Genomic DNA, 18,602 nt, shown 5'->3' on the forward strand with positions numbered 1-18,602 from the left:
CCGCAACGCCGGGATCACGCCCTGAGCCGAAGGCAGAGGCTTAACCGCTGTGCCACCCAGGCGCCCCCCAACTTTTTATTTTTTTATTATCTTAATTATCCTGTCTTTACACCCCTATAGTCATGCAAGTGCCATGGGCTTAGAAAAGTCAAATTCCTATTAAAAAAAAAAAAAAAAGCCAAACTTACAAAATTGTAGAATCCTGTGGATAAACCCAACTGAGATTTTTTCCTGGGGCTTTTTTTTTTTTTTTTTTTNNGGGTTTTTTTTTTTTTTTTTTTTGGTAAACAATGGTTTTTTTCATCACAGAAAGTAAAAATCATAGATTTTAAATCACGGGGCAGTCACTAGCACAGTTTCTGGTTCTTTCCCTAGGACAGTGACGCTGCTTGCCTACAGTTTATACATTCTGGAGTTTATTCCTTTTCCACCAGTTCAGATGCCAGGAACGGAAATGTCAGTAGTACCCTTTGGGGAATGCTCAGTACTGGGCTCAGTACTTGAGCTAATACTGCTTTTCATCCTCACAGCAGCCTTGTAAAGTAGGTTATTAAGATTTTACACATGAAATGGGCATAGAGCTTGCTCAACACCGCACAGGCAGCAGGTGGCAAAAGCAGGGTTTGGAAACCACATCTGTCCCCTCTCAGAGTGCGCTGTCTGAAGCCCTGGAGACCACGGGGGGAGGGTGTCAGAGGGCAGGCGGTAGAGCAGTGGACCACACTCCTCACCTCAGCCACTCCTACCTCTGCTCCCGCTGTTAGAAGCGGGTAGGGGGTTGAAAGGCATTTGCAAAATTCAACTCTGGTCATTTAAGGTACAACACTAGCTTTCCTGATCCCATCTCCCCCCAGGAGAAAGAGACATAAAATTTTTCAGGTTGTTAGATTTGTTAATTTTTTTTTTTTTAGTGTATACTTTTCTTGTTCACTGAACATCAATCATCCTGGTTGACTGGTGGGGTGTGAAAATAAAGTCTTGCTTAGGATTTTTCAAATATTGGAGAAATTCTTACCGTCGAAATGACGGAGTAATTAGACACTTCTTTGTGAAAATTAATTTGATGTAGACTATGCCTATTAAAAAACCTCAAGATAATTTTAACAGCAAAGCTCAGTGGTTATTCTTTCAACAGTTCAAAATGTACTTTTCTTCTTAAAATGATCAGGGAGATGAAGAAGCAAACCTCGGTTTGCCCATCAGTCCCTTCATGGATCGTTCTTCGCCTCAACTAGCAAAACTCCAAGAATCCTTCATCACCCACATCGTGGGGCCCCTGTGCAACTCCTACGAGGCTGCGGGCTTGCTGCCCGGTCAGTGGATAGAAGCCGAAGACGACGAGGACACGGAGAGCTGTTATGGTGAAGACGATGGTGACGAATTAGATACCGACAATGAAGAAATAGAAGACGATCTAACTCCTAGTAAGAATAGAGGGATGCTGTGTTTTCTTAAGTGGATATTTGCAGTTAGTAACATTAAATTTGGATCTTTGTTTTTTGGGGGGTGTGTATGTGTTTAGGGAGGGAGAGAATCCCAGGCGGGGCTCGATCTCACGACCCTGAGATCCTGACCTGAGCTAAAATCAAGAGTCGGACGCTTGGGGCGCCTGGGTGGCACAGCGGTTAAGCCTCTGCCTTCGGCTCAGGGCGTGATCCCGGCGTAATGGGATCGAGCCCCACATCAGGCTCCTCCGATATAAGCCTGCTTCTTCCTTCTCCCACTCCCCCTGCTTGTGTTCCCTCTCTCGCTGTCTGTCTCTGTCTCTGTCAAATGAATAAATAAAATCTTTAAAAAAAAAAAAAAGAGTCGGACGCTTAACCGGCCGAGCCACCCGGGCGCCCGTGGATCTTGGTTTTTAAGATACAGATCCGGTAGTTGTATGTTGAGTAATTACTCTCTGAGTGTTCAGGTCGAGAAGTCTCGTGAGTAACCCCGGGGGCCGGGAGCGTGCTAGCGCGGCCCCCGCGGTCTTGGCTAGAGTCACGTCTGTGCGGGGCCAGTCCGCTTCAGGAGGCTGAAGCGCCGTAGGGCTGTCACCGCCCTACGTCTGAGTCTGTGAGGTGAGCAGGTCCGAGGGGCTGGCGCTGCCCCACCTGCTCACCTGCCCTTCCTAACGACTGGGAAGGTTGGATGCCAATAGTGGGGAGAAGAGGAAACGCATCTTCTCTAGCTTCTCAGGGGAGAAGCAAGTTCTGTGTTATTATGGATTTGGATCGCCAAACTGTAGGGACGTAGTTTTCTATATAAAGCAGTGAATATAAAGGGAAAAAAAGTGTCACCGTTGTAGCTGTAAACAAAGTCAGTTATTTGCTCTTTAAAGAATTTAAATTATACCTAGCATCCCCAGCATGCTATAAATGAGAACAGATACCCTGATTAGGAAGACCTGCCCCCACGTCCCCAGTTGTACCAGGACTAGCATAACGAAGAGTGGTCTTCTGCCACCACCGTCTGAGCATCGTCCTGGATAAGTTGACTGGCTTCCAAAAATTGCTTATATTCACTGAAACCTTGATAAGAGTGTTTAATTCAATACTTAAATCCTAAAAAGGTTGTTTAACTTCACATTGCTATTTGTCATGCAGAATTTTAGGACCATCCTCCTCTCTCACCCCACCCAGTCTCCCCTAATCTCCTTCTCTGCTTCATTTTCATCCAGTAATAACTTAACATCATCTCGTGTTTTGCTTACCTAGGTCTTTCCCTTAGAACGTGAGCTCCGTAGTGCAGAGATTATTTCTATCTTACTGTTTATGACTGCAACCCCAGCGCCTTAGATAAGTGCCTGGAAAAAAACAGGCACTCGGGTATTTAGTGACTGAAGGAATTGTATTGCTATGATTATAATGTATTGCTTTTAAATTTCGCAGAACCACAAAGGAGGAAAGGCAGACAGCGAATATTTTGTCAGCTAATGCACCACCTCACCGAAAACCACAAGATATGGAAGGAAATCATAGAGGAAGAAGAGAAATGTAAAGCTGATGGGAATAAACTGCAGGTGGAAAATCCTTCCTTACCTCAAGCAGATGACATTCAGGTCATCGAAGAAGCAGATGAAGAGGAGGAGAGACAGTCTGAATAGAAGAAAAGGCATATCGAAGAAGCCCCGAGGGCTGTGCCCGGGGTCAGCAATCACCGCCTGGCGCTCAGTGGGCAGACCCGCAGCAGACCGTTCCTGCGGGGACAGGCCCGGCTACTGAGAGGCTGCTCGCCGTGCTGGCAGCTCCCGCTCCTGTGCGTGCTCACCCACGGGCTACGCAGGTATCCTTAGAGCGCGGCTCCCGTTGACTCATGTTGCGAAGGGCTTCTTGAGGCCTTCACTGGTATCCCAGTTCTCTGTCGTAATCATGCTTTGCCGGGTAGTAAACTCTTCTTTTTCATGAGCTGTAGCTAGAACTAAAAATTCAAGTGACTTCAGTTTCCAAAGTGGCCGGAACTTTTTGCTTTCGTGGAAACAGGATTCATATTGGTCCCCCCCCCATTTGTATTTTAGGTCTTTGAACATTTTGGTGGGCGGGGGTGGGGCAGGGGAGTCTGTGCCTATCTAAAAAGGAATCCAGTGTTGCCTTTCAGAGGGGTCTGTTCAGTGCTGTGCTCCCAGCTGGGTTTATCCGTGAAAGACCGAGTGACCTTTGTTAAATATAACAGAATCCAGGTGCATCGATTTCTGATGCTTCTTACTGTTGTGTGTTACCTACTATGTGTGTTCAATTTCCGCTCAGAGTATTCAGGTTTTCCGTGGACATCAGAAGTCTGAATTCCAGTCTTACTGACTTAATTCCACGGCTGAGTTTTTGAAGCTATTCGGGTGTAACAATGAAGCGATTTTCTTCTTTAGTCAAAACTGTTCTTACTGCTGTTGCTCAGGATTCGTATTTTTAAACATTTACTTAATATAAACACAGATTTGTCAGAAGGAAAAAGGTTAACATCTTTAGGACAATTTATGAGATGAGCATTATCCTTTCTTAGATAAATCTGAGTCTAATCAAAAGAAATAGTAGGAGCGCCAAAAGCCACAGCGAATAACTGGAATATGTGCTTATGTCCGGATCCATATGTGGGTGTCCTGAGTTTAGTCACTGGAAAACTGATGCTCATCGTTGTGGACTTCCTGCTGCCTTGAGACTACATGACAGAAGTGACCTCGGACTACTCAGTACTGCTAGAGCCCAACTGAGTCTAATTTTTTAAAAAAATGGTGGGAATACTTAATTGTGAAGAAAGTGGACCATATTTACAATGTCCACGAACTCCTAGGGTACAGATGGGTACCTGAGTCGTGAAAGATTTTTGATGATCTAAAGAGCAGCCTAAATGATAACAGGATGGGAGACTAATCTTTTTTTTTTTTTCTCCTGCAGACCGTATTTTGGATCTGTATGGCTTTTGTAGACAGTCAAACCATTAATTTTCCAAGATGATTCCTTTTAAGTATGATGTCAGGCAATTTCTTACCTACCTAAATATTTGGCGTATCTCAGAGATATTAAAGATCTATAGAAGTGTTGGAAGTTTTGATCTTGTATAATATTGAATGAATCACCGAGCTTTATTTATTAGACATGTTGAGTGCGAAGTTCCTTTCTGTCACTTTTGCTACCACTGCCACATAATTTGTAACCTGGTCGCACATTACTAAGTAATAAAATTTTAACTAATTTATTGAGTTTGCACTTAAAATGTATATATCCTGTGCTCTTATTTCCTTGGTACACATTTTGCATCCTGCGTAAGTATATTTCTGTTATTGCAAAGTCCATGTGTATAAATTCACATGTGCTCATATGCCTAATGAGACTCAGATTTCCTTTCTACTTTACTTTGTTAAAATTTTGTATTGGGGTTAATGTATATATTTTCTCAAAAGAAATATTTTTATTAAAAATACTATTACCGAGAACTCATTTTTAAATAATTTTAACTTTTAAATTTAACCTTTGCTAAATAATTGACATACTAAAATAGACCAAAGAAACACTAAGAAGTATCCTTGCTGAAACAAATTCATAAACTTTAAGAAATGAATGTGACTATATTAAATATATACAGTGCTATTAAATGCAATCTTACTTGAAAAGTTGCCATAAGGGGCGCCTGGGTGGCTCAGTTGGTTAAGCATCTGCCTTCGGCTCAGGTCATGATCTCAGGGTCCTAGGGTTGAGTCCACACCGGGCTCCCTGCTCTTAGGGAGCCTGTTTCTCCCTCTGCCTGCTGCTGCCCCTGCTTGTGTGTGCGTGCTCTCTCTGCCAGCTAAAATCTTTAAAAAACAAAAAAAAAGAGAAATTGCCATGAGGCATATTACGTATTCTATTTTGGTTACTACTGAATCAGATTAATTTTATTATAATATTTTAATTCACTGGTCTTAGAAATAATTTTGTAGTGCTGTATTTGTGTGCTTACCCATACATTCTTTTTCCATATAAAAAACACTACTTTTTAAAGTTATTTCCTAATTTGAAGGCTATTTCCTGCTATTCTTTGTTGGTGCTGTTGGTTTTTTTTCTTTTTTTTTTTATAAGAATCCTGTAAACTCTAGCATTGCTGAGGTCAAACATTTCCTCTCTCTAGACTGCATCTCAGAGGAAGGAACTTCACAAAAGAGACGAATAAAGTCAGCCCTGGTTTATTCTAGTTGCCAGGCTACTCTGAGCAGCTCTAGAGAGCTGGCGGGGATGGCGACTGGCCTGTGGAGCCCGGATGAACAGCTTCCCAGAGGCAAGAATTAGGATTTACCTTGGAGGTAGTTGTTTGTGGAGAGATTAACTGTGTGTAGAGGCCAGGACAAGAGCGCAGCACCCTTGGAGGAGCGGAAAGAGGTTGAGGGTGGCTGGAAGGGAGTGGTGGAGGGAGGGCGGCTAATGAAGGCCTTGGTAAAGCATGACGTGCCATTTAAACTTTATTCCCTCAAGGAAATGGGGAACTGAAAAAGTTTTAATCTGGAAGAGTGACCTGATTACATTTTATGAAGATCATTCAAATAACATACTATGTCAAATAGAAGAATAAGATTAGACATGGGGAGGTCTCCCTGATCTGGACATGGAAAGATTATAGGAGAACAGAGAAGTGAGTAGACTGGAGATTGGAGATGGAGAATCAGTTTGCCCTGGCGATTAACTGGATATGGTGGTAAGAAGACCACAGGGACTTTGAGATTTCTGCTCCGGGCGACCGTCCGTGTCATTCTCTGCGAGCGGGTATGCCAGAGAAGGGGCAGACTGTGGATGTAGTGGAGGGCAGGGGTATGTGTATATCCTATTGGCTCGCTTTTTCTGGAGAACTTCGATGAAGGTCACCAAACCCAAGGAAACAAGCCTAAAGGAGAAGAGCAGAACTCAGGAGCAGCTTTAGATCACCCAACGACTACGGAGGCTGCCTTGCCCATCAAAACAATGTAAAATAGCCATGCACGAAATGTTTAAGGAAATGAGATACAGAGAGACAAAAAATGAACAAGCAGTTAGAAATTTAAAAATCACCAGGTACAAGAGGTGCCTAGCTGGCTCAGTTGGTGGAACATGTGCCTTCATCTCAGGGTCATGGGTTCAAGCCCCCTGTTGGGCATGGAACTTAAGGGGGGGAAAAGAAGATTCACCAGGTACAAATGGCCATTAAAACTGATGACAAACTTGTCAGTACCAACAATGGAAGCCAGAGGTCACTACAACATTAACTGTTAAGTGCTGGGGGGAAGCCAATTATAGTTAGTCACCAAGACTATCAAAAGTAAGGGTAAAATAAAGAGACATTTTCAGATAAACACTGATCTTTTCCCATCAATAGACTTAACCTATGAAATTTTTGGAGCAGTGCTTCTAAAGCTTGCTGTAATATACATATAAATCATTTTGTGATCTGGTTAAAATGCATAATTCTGGGGTGTGGGAGGATGGTGTAGCTCGGTGATGGGTATTAAGGAGGGCACGTATTGCATGGAGCACTGGGTGTTACATGCAAACAATGAATCATGGAACACTACATCAAAAACTAAGGATGTCCTGTATGGTGACTAACATAACATAATTAAATAATTTTTAAAAATAGGCAGAAAGTCAACAGGAATTTCATAAAAGCAGCAGAAATGGCTCATAAAAATTTAAAAAATGCATATTCTGATCTAGTAAATTCGTAGTGGACCTCAGGAGTCTGTATTTCTTAAAAGTAGTTCCCTGATACTTTTTTAAAACGTTCTCAGGTGGTGTAATGTTGATGCTACTGGTCTGTTTTCCACACTTAAGAGTAGCAAGATTCTGAAGTGTATACTTCAGAAAAGAAAAAGGACCCAGAGGGAAGATAAGCAATGCAAGAAGGAAAAGTAAACATTAATAAACCATATATTTAGGTAAGTCTTAAATCATTATTTATATGAACTAAAATATTACCTTGTGGGCCTTAAAATCCTGGATAACAACATGTCAATCAAGAGATAAAAGGTCTTATATAGTTTCAAAATGGAAATTAAGATATTAACTTTAGACTTTGTTAAATCAGGAAAAATGCTAGAGTTAAGGGAAACTACTAACATTTTAAAAAGTATATAACTTCTGGGGCGCCTGGGTGGCTCAGTCGTTAAGCGTCTGCCTTCAGCTCAGGGCGTGATCCCAGAGTCCTGGGATCAAGCCCCACATCAGGCTCCTCCCCTGGGAGCCTGCTTCTTCCTCTCCCACTCCCCCTGCTTGTGTTCCCTCTCTCGCTGGCTGTCTCTATCTCTGTCAAATAAATAAATAAAATCTTTAAAAAAAAATAAAAATAAAAAAATAAAAAGTATATAACTTCTAACCTGGTAGTGGTAGGGAAGTGAAAAAACCTGAATTGATAAAAATGTCATAAATGAGAAAAGAGGAACAGGACAAATAGGGGGAAATAAACAAGGTAGGAACAAATTTTAAAATATCAATACCCACCAGAGATGTAAATAGTCACTATTTTGGAGCGGCACATCTAGTCTATCAGGATTTTTTTAAGCAAGCATTTAGGTAGTACTTACAATGTACTAATGTTAAACATTGTTCTTAGTGATTTGTGATTTGATGTTAATTTATATTATCACCATCCTTTTAAAGTTGATATTGTATTATTATCTCTGTTTTGCAAAGGATATTTACCAGGAACATAAAATACATGTACTTACCTAATGAAATAGTCTCAAAAATGCGTAAGTCAAAAGTTGGCAGAACTACAGAGAAAAATTGTCATTTCTACAACCTGTATGGGAGATATAACACAATAAGTTAAAAAGACCAAAAGTTAATAAAAATATAAGACAGCACAGTGAACAGTCTTATTAGACATATGCACAACATAAAACCCAACAATTAAATAAGATTTTTGTCCTTAAAAAAATCCAAGAACACTTATAACACTTGACCACATACTTGTGTATAAAGCAAGTCCCAATAAATTTCGAGAATATGTATCATACAAACCATGTTCTCTGACCACAAGCCCATTAGGCTTCAGTTATTTTTTGTTACTTATTTCTATGTATGCTTGATAGATAAATTGCTCCTAAACTCCAGGCTAAATAAAGAAATCATAATGGGCATTTAAACATAAGTAGAGGTGAACGATTAGAATAACTGTACTACCGTCCAAAAATTAAGATGTAGTGAAAATGGCACTTGAAGAGAAACTTAGGGCATTAAAGGTTAATATTAGAAAAAAAGGCTGATAAGCTGGATCCTTAGCTCATTAAGTTAGAAAAACAGAATGTGGGTATACTGCATTAACAAAATGAAGGATAAAAATCATATCTCAAGAGAACAGAAAAAACATTTGATAAAATTCACCATCTGTTTATGATAAAATCTCTCCACAAAGTGGGTAATGGAAGAAACATAATAAAGATCTTATATGGACAAGCCCACAGCTAACCTTCTAAAATAAAAACCAGACAAAGATGCCTACACTTAACACTTTTATTCAACATGGCATTGGAAGTCCTAGCCAGAGCACTCAAATAAAAGCTTCCAGTTTGAAAGGAAGAAGTAAAATAGTCTCTACTGGCAGAGGACATGATATTATATACATATAGAAAAACCTTAAGACGTCACCAAAAAACAACCCACAAAAACCTGTTAGAATAAACAAATTCAGTAAAGTTGGTGGGTACAAAATAAAAAATTGTTGCATTTCTATAAACCAATGAAATATCTGAGAAATTAAGAATCCCATTTATAATTTCAAAGAGAAAATACATAAAAATACAACTAAGAAGGTGGACAACATAGGGGCACCTGGGTGGCACGTCGATTAAGCGACTGACTCTTGGTTTCAGGTCTGGTCATGATCTCAGGCTTGTGAGATTGAGCCTGGTGACAGGTTCCATGCTTAGCACAGAGACCACTTGGATTCTTTCTCCCTCTCCCGCACCCCTCCATGCTTGCGCACATGCTCTCTAAAATAACTCCTTGGGGCGCCTGGGTGGCTCAGTTAAGCATCTGCCTTTGGCTCAGGTCATGATCCCAGGGTCCTGGAATGGAGCCCTGTATCTGGCTCCGTGCTCAGCAGGGAGTCTGCTTCTCCCTCTCCCTGCTGCTCTCCCTGCTTGTGCTTGGTTTCTTTCAAATAAATAAATCTTAAAAAAAAAATCTACATCAAAAACTAATGATGTATTATATGTTGGCTAATTGAACATAATAAAAAGTCTTTTAAAAAAAAACATACGCACTAAAAAAAGTAACACATTGAAGAAAATTGAATAAATGCAAAATTCAGTGCTCATGGTTGAAAGAATATTGTTAAAATGTACAGACCACCAAAAACAATCTACAGATTCAGCGCAATCCCTACCAAATTCCAGTGGCATTTTTAAGATTGAGATATAATTGACAAACTTGTATGGAACCACAAGACATAGCCAAAGAAATCATTAAGAAAAAAGCAAAACTAGGGGTGCCTGAGTGGCTCAGTTAGGCATCCGCCTCTTGATTTCGGCTCAGGTCATGATCTTGGGGTTGTGCGATCAAGCCCCACATCGGGCTCTGCACTCAGCGGGGAGTCTGCTGCTGTCTTTCTCTGCCCCTACTCCTGCTTATGCTCACGCTCAATAAATAAATCTTAAAAAAAAAAAAAAAAAGCAAAATTGAAGATAACATTCTTCCTGATTTTAACCTATATTATAAAGTTATAGTTATCAAACAGAATAGTCATGAGATAAAAACAGACATGGATACAAGAACGAGAGGAGAGAGCCCAGAAATAAATCCACAAATAGGGTCAATAATTGAGAAAGAAGCCAAGGATATGCAATGCTAAAATAGTCTTTTCAATAAATGGTGCTGGGAAAACTGGGCAGCTACATGTAAAAGAATGAAACCGGACTACTTTCTCACACCATATACAGAATAACCTCAACATGGATTAAAGACTTACATGTGAGACACGAAACCATAAAATGCAAAGAAAACAGGCGGTTAGCTCCTAGACACTGATGCTGGCGTTGATTTTTTTGATAGGTCACCACGAGCCAAAACAAACAACTGGGACTACATCAAACTGAAAAGCTGCAGTGAGGGAAGCCATCAGCAAAACAAAAAAGGCAACTCACTGAGTGGGAGAGGATATTTGTAAAGGCCTATCCCATAAGGGGTTAACATCCAAAACATACGAGGCACTCCTACACCTCAATAGCAAAACACACACCACAGAAACCGAAGCTGATCTGATTTTAAAATGGGCAGAGGCTCTGAATGGACCTTTTCCAGAGAGGAGAAACAGATGGCAAGAGGTACGAAAAGGTGCTCAACACCCAGTCAGGGAAGTGCAAATCAAAACCGCAGTGAGTGGTCACCCCACACCTGTTATCTCCTGTCTTTTTGAGAGTAACCACTCTAACAAGTGTTGGCAAGAAAGGAGAGAAAAGGGAATTTTTTAAAAAAGATTTTATTTGCTGTGACTTCTGGGTGGCTCAGTTGGTTAAGTGGCTGTCTTTGGCTCAGGTCGTGATCCCAGTATCCTGGAATCAAGTCCTGCATTGGGCTCCTTGCTCAGCAGGGAGCCTGCTTCTCCCTCTGTCTGCTGCTCCCCCTGCTTGTGCTCTCTGGCGAATAAATAAAATCTTAAAAGAAAAAAAAAAAAAGAATTTATTTGTCAGAGAGAGGGGGAGCTGCGGGTTCCCTGCCGAGCAAGGAGCTCAATGGAGAACTTAATCCCAGGACCCTGGGATCATGACCTGAGCCAAAGGCAGATGCTTAACTGACTGAGCCACCCAGGAGTCCCGGAAAAGGGAACTCTGGTGTGCTGTTGGTGGGAAAGTAAACTGGCATGGCCACTATGACAAACATATGAAAGTTGTCCCCAAAATAAAAAGAGAACTACCATAAGATCCCACAAGTCCACTTCTGGGTATGTATCCAAAGGAAACAAAAACACTAACTCAAAAAGGTACATACACCCCACAGTTCACCATTCTTTGCAATAGTCAAGACATAGAAGCAACCTAAGTGTCTGCTGATGGATGAATAAAGAAAGAAAATGTGGCATAGATGTCCAACAGAATATTATTCAGCCATAAAAAAGGAAGAAATCTTGCCATTTGTGACAACATGGATGGACCTTGACGTCCTTAAGCTAACTAAATGAAATAAGTCAGAAAGAAAAACACCATACAATCTCACATTTTCAATCTAAAAACAAAACAAATGAACAAAAACAGATTCATAAATACAGATATTAAACTGATGGTTGCCAGAGGAGAGGTTTGGAAGGATGGGTGAAGGTGAGGGGCATCAATAGGTATGAACTTCCAGTTATAAAATATATCAGTCACGTGGATGTGAAGTGTAGCTCGGAAAACTGTCGATAACAATGTAATAACATTGTATGGTACAAAAGGTAAACACTGTAGTAAGGGTTCCCAATATATTTACATGTTGAATCACTGTGGTATGCTTGAAACAAGTATAATATTGTATATCAACAATATTTCAATTAAAAAATAAACATGTTAGCCAATTAAAAAAGAAAAAAGATGATCTCAAAAGATAAATAATTCACCCTTTTATCATTTAAGGGGAAAAAAAGAAGAATGAAAGAAGGAAGGATGGAGGGTAGGAAGGGGGAAAAAGACAAACCTAGAATAGAAGAAAACTGAAGTTCTAGGGGCATGAAGAAAAACTACAGTAGAGGTCATATTAACGGTGAAATGTCATTCCCTTAAAAAGCTAAGAATGCTCACTATCGTCACTTTCATCAACGTTGTCCTAGAGCTTCCAACCTTAATAAGAAAAACAACCATAATAATTGAAAAAGAAGACACAAAACTGTCATCATTTATAAAGGGTATCGTTGTTTAAGAGAAAATCCCAAAGAATTGAGAAACAGGATTTTTTCAAATTAATTGAAAGAAAGTTTAGAATTTTGTCATGTGCTATCAGTGTACAACTTTCTACTGCATTTTTATAGAACAGTCTCAAATCCTGCTGTTACCAATTTCAGTTTGGAAACAGTCCCCAAGCTTAGGGTCTTAGACTTGTTTTAATTCTCTTGAACAAGCTTCACATGGTCAAAATTCCCATTGGGTTTCCCAGATTTTTTTTTTAGGGAAAGATTTTAATGAGAATATTCACATTTAATTTCATCAGGAAAACAATTAAGTGGGTATCTGTCTGCTGCAGTTTTATCTTTATTTTCCCTTAATAGCTGTCTCGGTATTACCAGCCTGAATGAAGACACAGAAGATTAATAAAGATATGAAAATCCACCATTAAGTTGATGAAATTTAAGAAGAAAAAAACATGATTCCTTGCATTTAAACTCAAATAATTGCTCTTAGTGAAGGATAAATGAAGGGCTAGTTTAATAAGACCACTGCTGATAAAAGCACCGGGAGCTGTTGTTAATTACCTGTTGTTGTTTTTTTTTCTGGTTAAAAAAAAAAAAAAGACAAACGGGGGCGGTTCTTAAACTCCGTTCCTCCAAATACAGTGTCCGCATCCACCCCAGTCTGAAATAGATGATAGGTTTTAAAAAACAAAACCCCAAAACACTGATAAGTAAAAGAGGTCCAGAGAAGAGTGATAAGGATCAAATAATATAAAGAATCTAGAATATTTAGCCTGTAGAAGCAGATTCACAGTGGAACGCAAATGAGAGCTTTCTTCAGATGTTTTAAGTGGAGGTCACATATTTAAATACCTACAAGACCAGATAGAAATTACAAACTAGTGATGTGGACTTGGTGCAGTAAATATGGATACAGCATGTAAAAAGCCGCAACTAAGGTACAATTGATTTTTGCCATTCGAAATGCCAGTCCAGCTTTGATAGAACTTCATTTTTAAAGACAAGGTTAAAAATACAGATTTTTATAAGAAGTCTCATTTTTTAAGTGTTAAATTTTATTTTTAAATTAAACGTAAAATTTCTAGAACCAATTCCAATGTGGAATGTGGTTTTCTCACATTACCAAGTAATGAATTCTCCAACACCAGCTGAGTGTCCTACAATTCAACTCCATTTCGACACTATTTACCCGGACATAGCATCACATTCCACAAGGTAAGGGCTGAGTCCCACAAGACCGTCCTCTGCTTCCGACGCCAATCACTGACCCACTGACTACAGATTGGAGGTTCCCACGGCCCCCTCTTTGGGTTCCATTAATTTGCTAGAGTTCTTCACCAAACTTAAAAAAATCCAATTACTCACAAGTTACCAGTTTATTACAGAGGATATTAGAGGATATCAACAGCCAGATGAAGAAATACAGAAGGTAAGTTCCCCAACAACGGAGCTTCTGTCCTTTCGGAGTTTTGGACCCAGCACAACACCGCATGAAGCATAATGGTTCCCCAACTGGGAAGCACTCCAAACCCCTTGAAGGATTTTATGGAGGCTTTATTCCACAGGCGTGGCTGATTAAATCATTTACCATTGGTGATTGATTCAACCTCCAACCCTGTCCCCTCTCCGGAAATCAGGGGGTGGGACTGAAAGTTCCAACTCTTTGATCATGATTGGTTCTCCTGACAACCAGTCCTCACAGTAAGGCATTACGCCGACGTCACCTCCTTTACATAAACCCAGCTGGGGTGGAAAGGGGCTTGTTATGAATAACAAGAAACCCATTACACCTTTATGGCTCTGAAGGGTTTATTTAGAAACTGAAGAGAGACCAAACAGTATAGCAAAAGATGTTCTCATTGCTCTTATTGCTCAGGAAATTCCAAGGGGTTTGGGAGCTGTAAGCCAGGAACTATTAATGAGGCCCAAATATATATTAGAAATGTATTTTCATTGCATGAATGGCCAGATATATTTCTTATAAATCTCAACATTGCTGACCTCGTATTGATCATTATTACATACAACATTTGAAAAATATTCAGTATTCTTCATTCAGTATACAGGCTCCTCTGCTTTAGAAGATAATTTATAAATGAAATGTTTTCACATTAAAAATGAGTACAATGGGGGGAGTCTGAGTGACTCGGTCTGTTTAGCATCTAACTCTTGATTTCACCTCAGGTCATGATCTTGGGGTCCTGAGACTGAGCCCAACCAACTTCCTGAGTTGGGCTCAGTGTGGAATCTCCTTGTCCCTCTCCCACTGCCCGTGCCCCAGTAGCACTCTCTCTCAAATGAATAAAATCTTTTAAAAAATGAGTACAATGGGTAAAAATTTTGATGTTTTTGTGCAGTATACATGGGAGTATACAGAAATACATGCAGCAAAATAAGACACTATGAACACCACCATGCAGCAAACCTTGCTGTCTCCCCAGAAGCTCTCACATGCCTCTTCCCCATCTCAGTCCCCTCTTCTCCCTGCTGAAGACACTCACCTGACTTCTCTTTGTTTGAAATGCCTTTCACCTTTTGGAGTGAAGCTTATCAAGGCTGAGCGTAATATTCCTGATTATTTTCTTGCAGCATTTAAAGATACCATGCCTTCGTCTTCTGGATTGGCACTGTTTCTATTATGAAGTTAGCTATCAGTTTTATTGCTGCTTTGATTTTTTTTTTTCTTTCTATTTACTGTGTATGGTGTTCATAGGGCTTCTTAAATCTCTGGCTTAAACTCTTTTATCAGTTTTGGAAAATTCTTAGCCATTACATTTTCAAGTATTACTTCTGTCCCATTCTTTCTCTTCTCCCCCTCCGGGTTTTCAAGTTCATAAATGTTAGATATTATTATATCCCTTTCATCACTTACACTTTTTTCATTTTCCATCCTTTATCTGTGTTTAATTCTAGGCCATTTCTTCACTATATTGCAGTCCACTACTAAATCTATCCACTAAGTTCTTATAATTTAGCTAATTTATGGTTTAGTTTTGGAATTTCTATTTTATGATTTTTAATTCCCTGATGAATTTTTCAATCTTGAACATTATGTGAGGTTTCCCAGAAGCAGAGCCTGAGCTAGGGAATCCTATGCAACTGATATATTGAGGGAAAGCTTCTGAGGGGAGCAGAATAAGGCATGGGAAGAAGCCCAAGACATTGATGTGGCTGAAGTCCTCAGCCTGATCCCATAGGAGAGTTCTGAAGCACCAATAGCATCACATAGTTGTCCTCTTTGAGGCAAATCTCAGTACTCCTGGATTAGTCAGTTACTGCCTTCTGGGGCAGGGATGGGGGCGTGAGTTCAGGCTAACCTTAGGGAATTCCAGGAGAGAGGACCTCATCAATTGTGGACTATTCTTCTGGGAAAGAGTATGAGCAGCTTACACTTGGAGGTACGAGTAGGGGCACAGGTGGAGTGAGTGAATCCACCAAATAAATACATCATGGTAGAGGACTAGGAGTGGGGCGCCTGGGTGCCTCGGTCAGTTGAGTGTCTGCCTTCGGCTCAGGTCAGGATCCTGGGGTCCTGGAATCGAGTCCCATATCGGGGGCTCCCTTCTCTACGGGGCGCCTGCTTCTCCCTCTCCCTTTGCCTGTAGCTCTCCCTGCTTGTGTGCTGTCAAATAAATAAAATCTCAAAAAAAAAAAAGACTCAGAGTGTCCACTACAAATGTATTAACATATTTATTGTAAAGTTAGCAGTTAATAATTCTATTATCTGGATCTGTTAAAGGTCTTTCTATTGTCTGTTGTTTCTTTTGATTTGTCATTATCTTGTCTCCTTACATGCTAGTTATCATTGCGTGCCAACAATGTATATGAAAAAATTGAAGAAATATTTAAGGCCTAGGATTTTTATCCTCCTCCAGAGAGGATTTGTTTGCCTCTGGCAGGATGCTGGGATTAGGATTATTAATCTTCAATCACCTTCATCCGACCAGGGACTGAAGCAAATCAAAGCTGGTGGTCAACTTCAATGTAGCCCATTTTTTCACTCTTACTCTGAGAGTATAGCTTTTTAGGGTCCCTTGGTAGGCTATATTCTCCAAGTTTATGGCCCCCAGCTCTGTGAATCCATCAAAAACTGAGCTTAACTTCTTAGCCTGTGAGTTGCCTCCCCAGATTGGTTCACAACTCAAGGAGAAAATAAGTGTGACAGTCCAAGCTCACTTCTCCAGATTTCCTCTTTTGTTTAGACCTTGGCCCCAGAATTCTTCATTACCTTGTTGTTGTGAGCTTACTTGTATTCTCCCAAAGCCATGTGTTGAAGTCTTAACCCCCCAATTGGAGACAGCCTGTAAAGAGACAATTAAGTTAAAATGAGGCTATTATGGAGGCCCTAATCAGATCTGATGGGTGTCTGCATAAGAACATTGCTTATGTGTGTGATTTACACATATTTATTTCTTCGCATCTCTGTTCATGAGTGAGATTGGCTTATAATTTCCCTGTCTTTAAATAGACATGAATTTGGTATCAAAGTTATTCTAGCATGGAAAAAAAAAATCATTTGGGGGGTGTGCCTTTTCCTATTCTCTAGAAGTATTTGTATGATTGTCATTAGAATTCACTGGTGAATTCATTTACACATAGAATTTTCTTTGTAGACATTAAAAAAAAATAATGCATTCAGTTTCTTTATTATAGCACTGTTTAAATTTTCCATTACTGTTCCTGTCAGTTTTGGAAAATTGAAAAAGAGCTTCTCTAGGACAGTGTTTAGTTGCACATTAAAATCACTTGGGACCTTTGAAAATAACCATGCCTAATTTCTGTCCTTAGACTAAGCTTCCAATTTAATCTGGGTATTAACACTTTGTAAAAAAAAAAAAAAAGAAGATGAATTTTAATTTTCAAGAATACCTTTGTTTTTTGTGGTTTCAATTCTATCCATTTATATATTCACTATGTGTTTATGTATATAATAAATACAATTACTGATAATCAAAAACTTAAGTAATCAAAGATGGACACAGTAAAATGTCTCACTTCCACCCCTTCCTCATCTACCCTTTTCTCTCAGTTTCCTAGGAATGACCATTTTCATTAGTTTGTATTAATCCATCTACTGCTTTTTATTCGAATACAAGTGCATATGTGCACACACACACACACTTTTATTCTCCACTTCATACAAAAGGGGACATATTTTATACATTATTCTTTGTATTCATTAGCCAATGCTAAGAAATCACCCCAAAATATACTGGTAATAATCATCTATTGTAGTTTTGTGAGTCAGGAAATGGCCACGTGAGCAGTTCCGGCTCAGGGTCTCTCCTACGATCACAGTCAGGTGCTTGCTGGGTCTGTAGTCACCTGAAGGTCTGAGGAGGGTCTGTTGCCAAGGTGCCTCACTCACATGGTGGGCAAGCCGATCCCGGAAACTGACGCTCCCATCAGTTTCTTCGTATGTGGGCCTCTCCACCGGAGTCCTTGAGCGTCCTTATGACATGGTGGCCAGCTTCCCACAGAATGAGAGCTCAGAGACCAAGGTGAAAAACTGCAATGCCTTTCTTTAGGCAAGCCTTGGAAGTCACACGTCACTTTCGTCACATCCTATTGGTTACACGCACCAGCCCTGATTCACAAAGTTCTGCTATTACTAGGTGGGGATCATTTCTACATAGTGATATGGAGAGATCACCAGGATAAATCCTGTCAAACAACAAAACAAAAAAAGGCAAACCAACATACGGAATGTGGGCCCAGTCTCCAAAAATGTATGTTTTATTTTATAGCGTCTGGATTTTGAGTTGTAATTAGAAAGGCTTTCTCCTTCCAAAGTTAAAGAAGGATTCATCCATGTTTTCTAGCATTTTTATGGCTTTTGTAAATTTAAACTTTTAAGTCATTTATAGCGTATCAAGGCACAGGCTATGAAATACGAATCCAAATTTTTAGCTATTTCCAAATCACTAGAGAGTACTCGCAATATCAATACCATTTATTAAAAAGTCCATCTTGGGTGCCTGGGTGGCTCAGTTGGTTAAGCGTCTGCCTTCGGCCGAGGTCATGATCGTAGGGTCCCAGGATCAAGCCCCATGTCAGGCTTCCTGCTCATTAAGGAGTCTGCTTCTCCCTCTCCCTCTCCCCTTCCCCCTTGCTCATGCTCTCTCTCAAACAAAAATCTCAAAAAAGAAAAATAAAAAAAATTAAAAGTCCATCTTTGTTTCACTGACTTTTTAAATGTAGATTCTTTGTTATTTTTCTATTTATCTATTCATATCATTATTATGCTATTTTATTTATTTAAAATTATTTTAATGATTTTATTTTTAAGTAATTTCTACATCCAA

At 39.9% G+C, this 18,602-nt stretch overlaps 1 protein-coding gene across 5 annotated transcripts in view; it reads left to right on the plus strand.

Annotated features, from left to right (window-relative positions):
- The window catches only part of PDE3B (phosphodiesterase 3B), a 168,529-nt gene extending 163,620 nt beyond the window's left edge, over window positions 1-4,909 (plus strand). For 4 of the 5 annotated variants that reach the window (XM_034646372.1, XM_034646373.1, XM_034646375.1 and 1 more), the window contains 2 exons: window positions 1,169-1,424; window positions 2,874-4,909. In XM_034646372.1, coding sequence (XP_034502263.1) covers window positions 1,169-1,424; window positions 2,874-3,088 — 471 coding nt within the window. In that variant the 3' untranslated portion in view covers window positions 3,089-4,909. Of the gene's footprint in view, window positions 1-1,168; window positions 1,469-2,873 lie in introns of all 5 variants that reach the window. The other variant, XM_034646374.1, reaches the window with a different exon arrangement.
- The last annotated feature ends 13,693 nt before the right edge of the window (window positions 4,910-18,602 follow it).

This window comes from Ailuropoda melanoleuca, chromosome 16 (genome assembly GCF_002007445.2).
Source record: "Ailuropoda melanoleuca isolate Jingjing chromosome 16, ASM200744v2, whole genome shotgun sequence".
Classification (NCBI taxonomy): domain Eukaryota; kingdom Metazoa; phylum Chordata; class Mammalia; order Carnivora; family Ursidae; genus Ailuropoda; species Ailuropoda melanoleuca.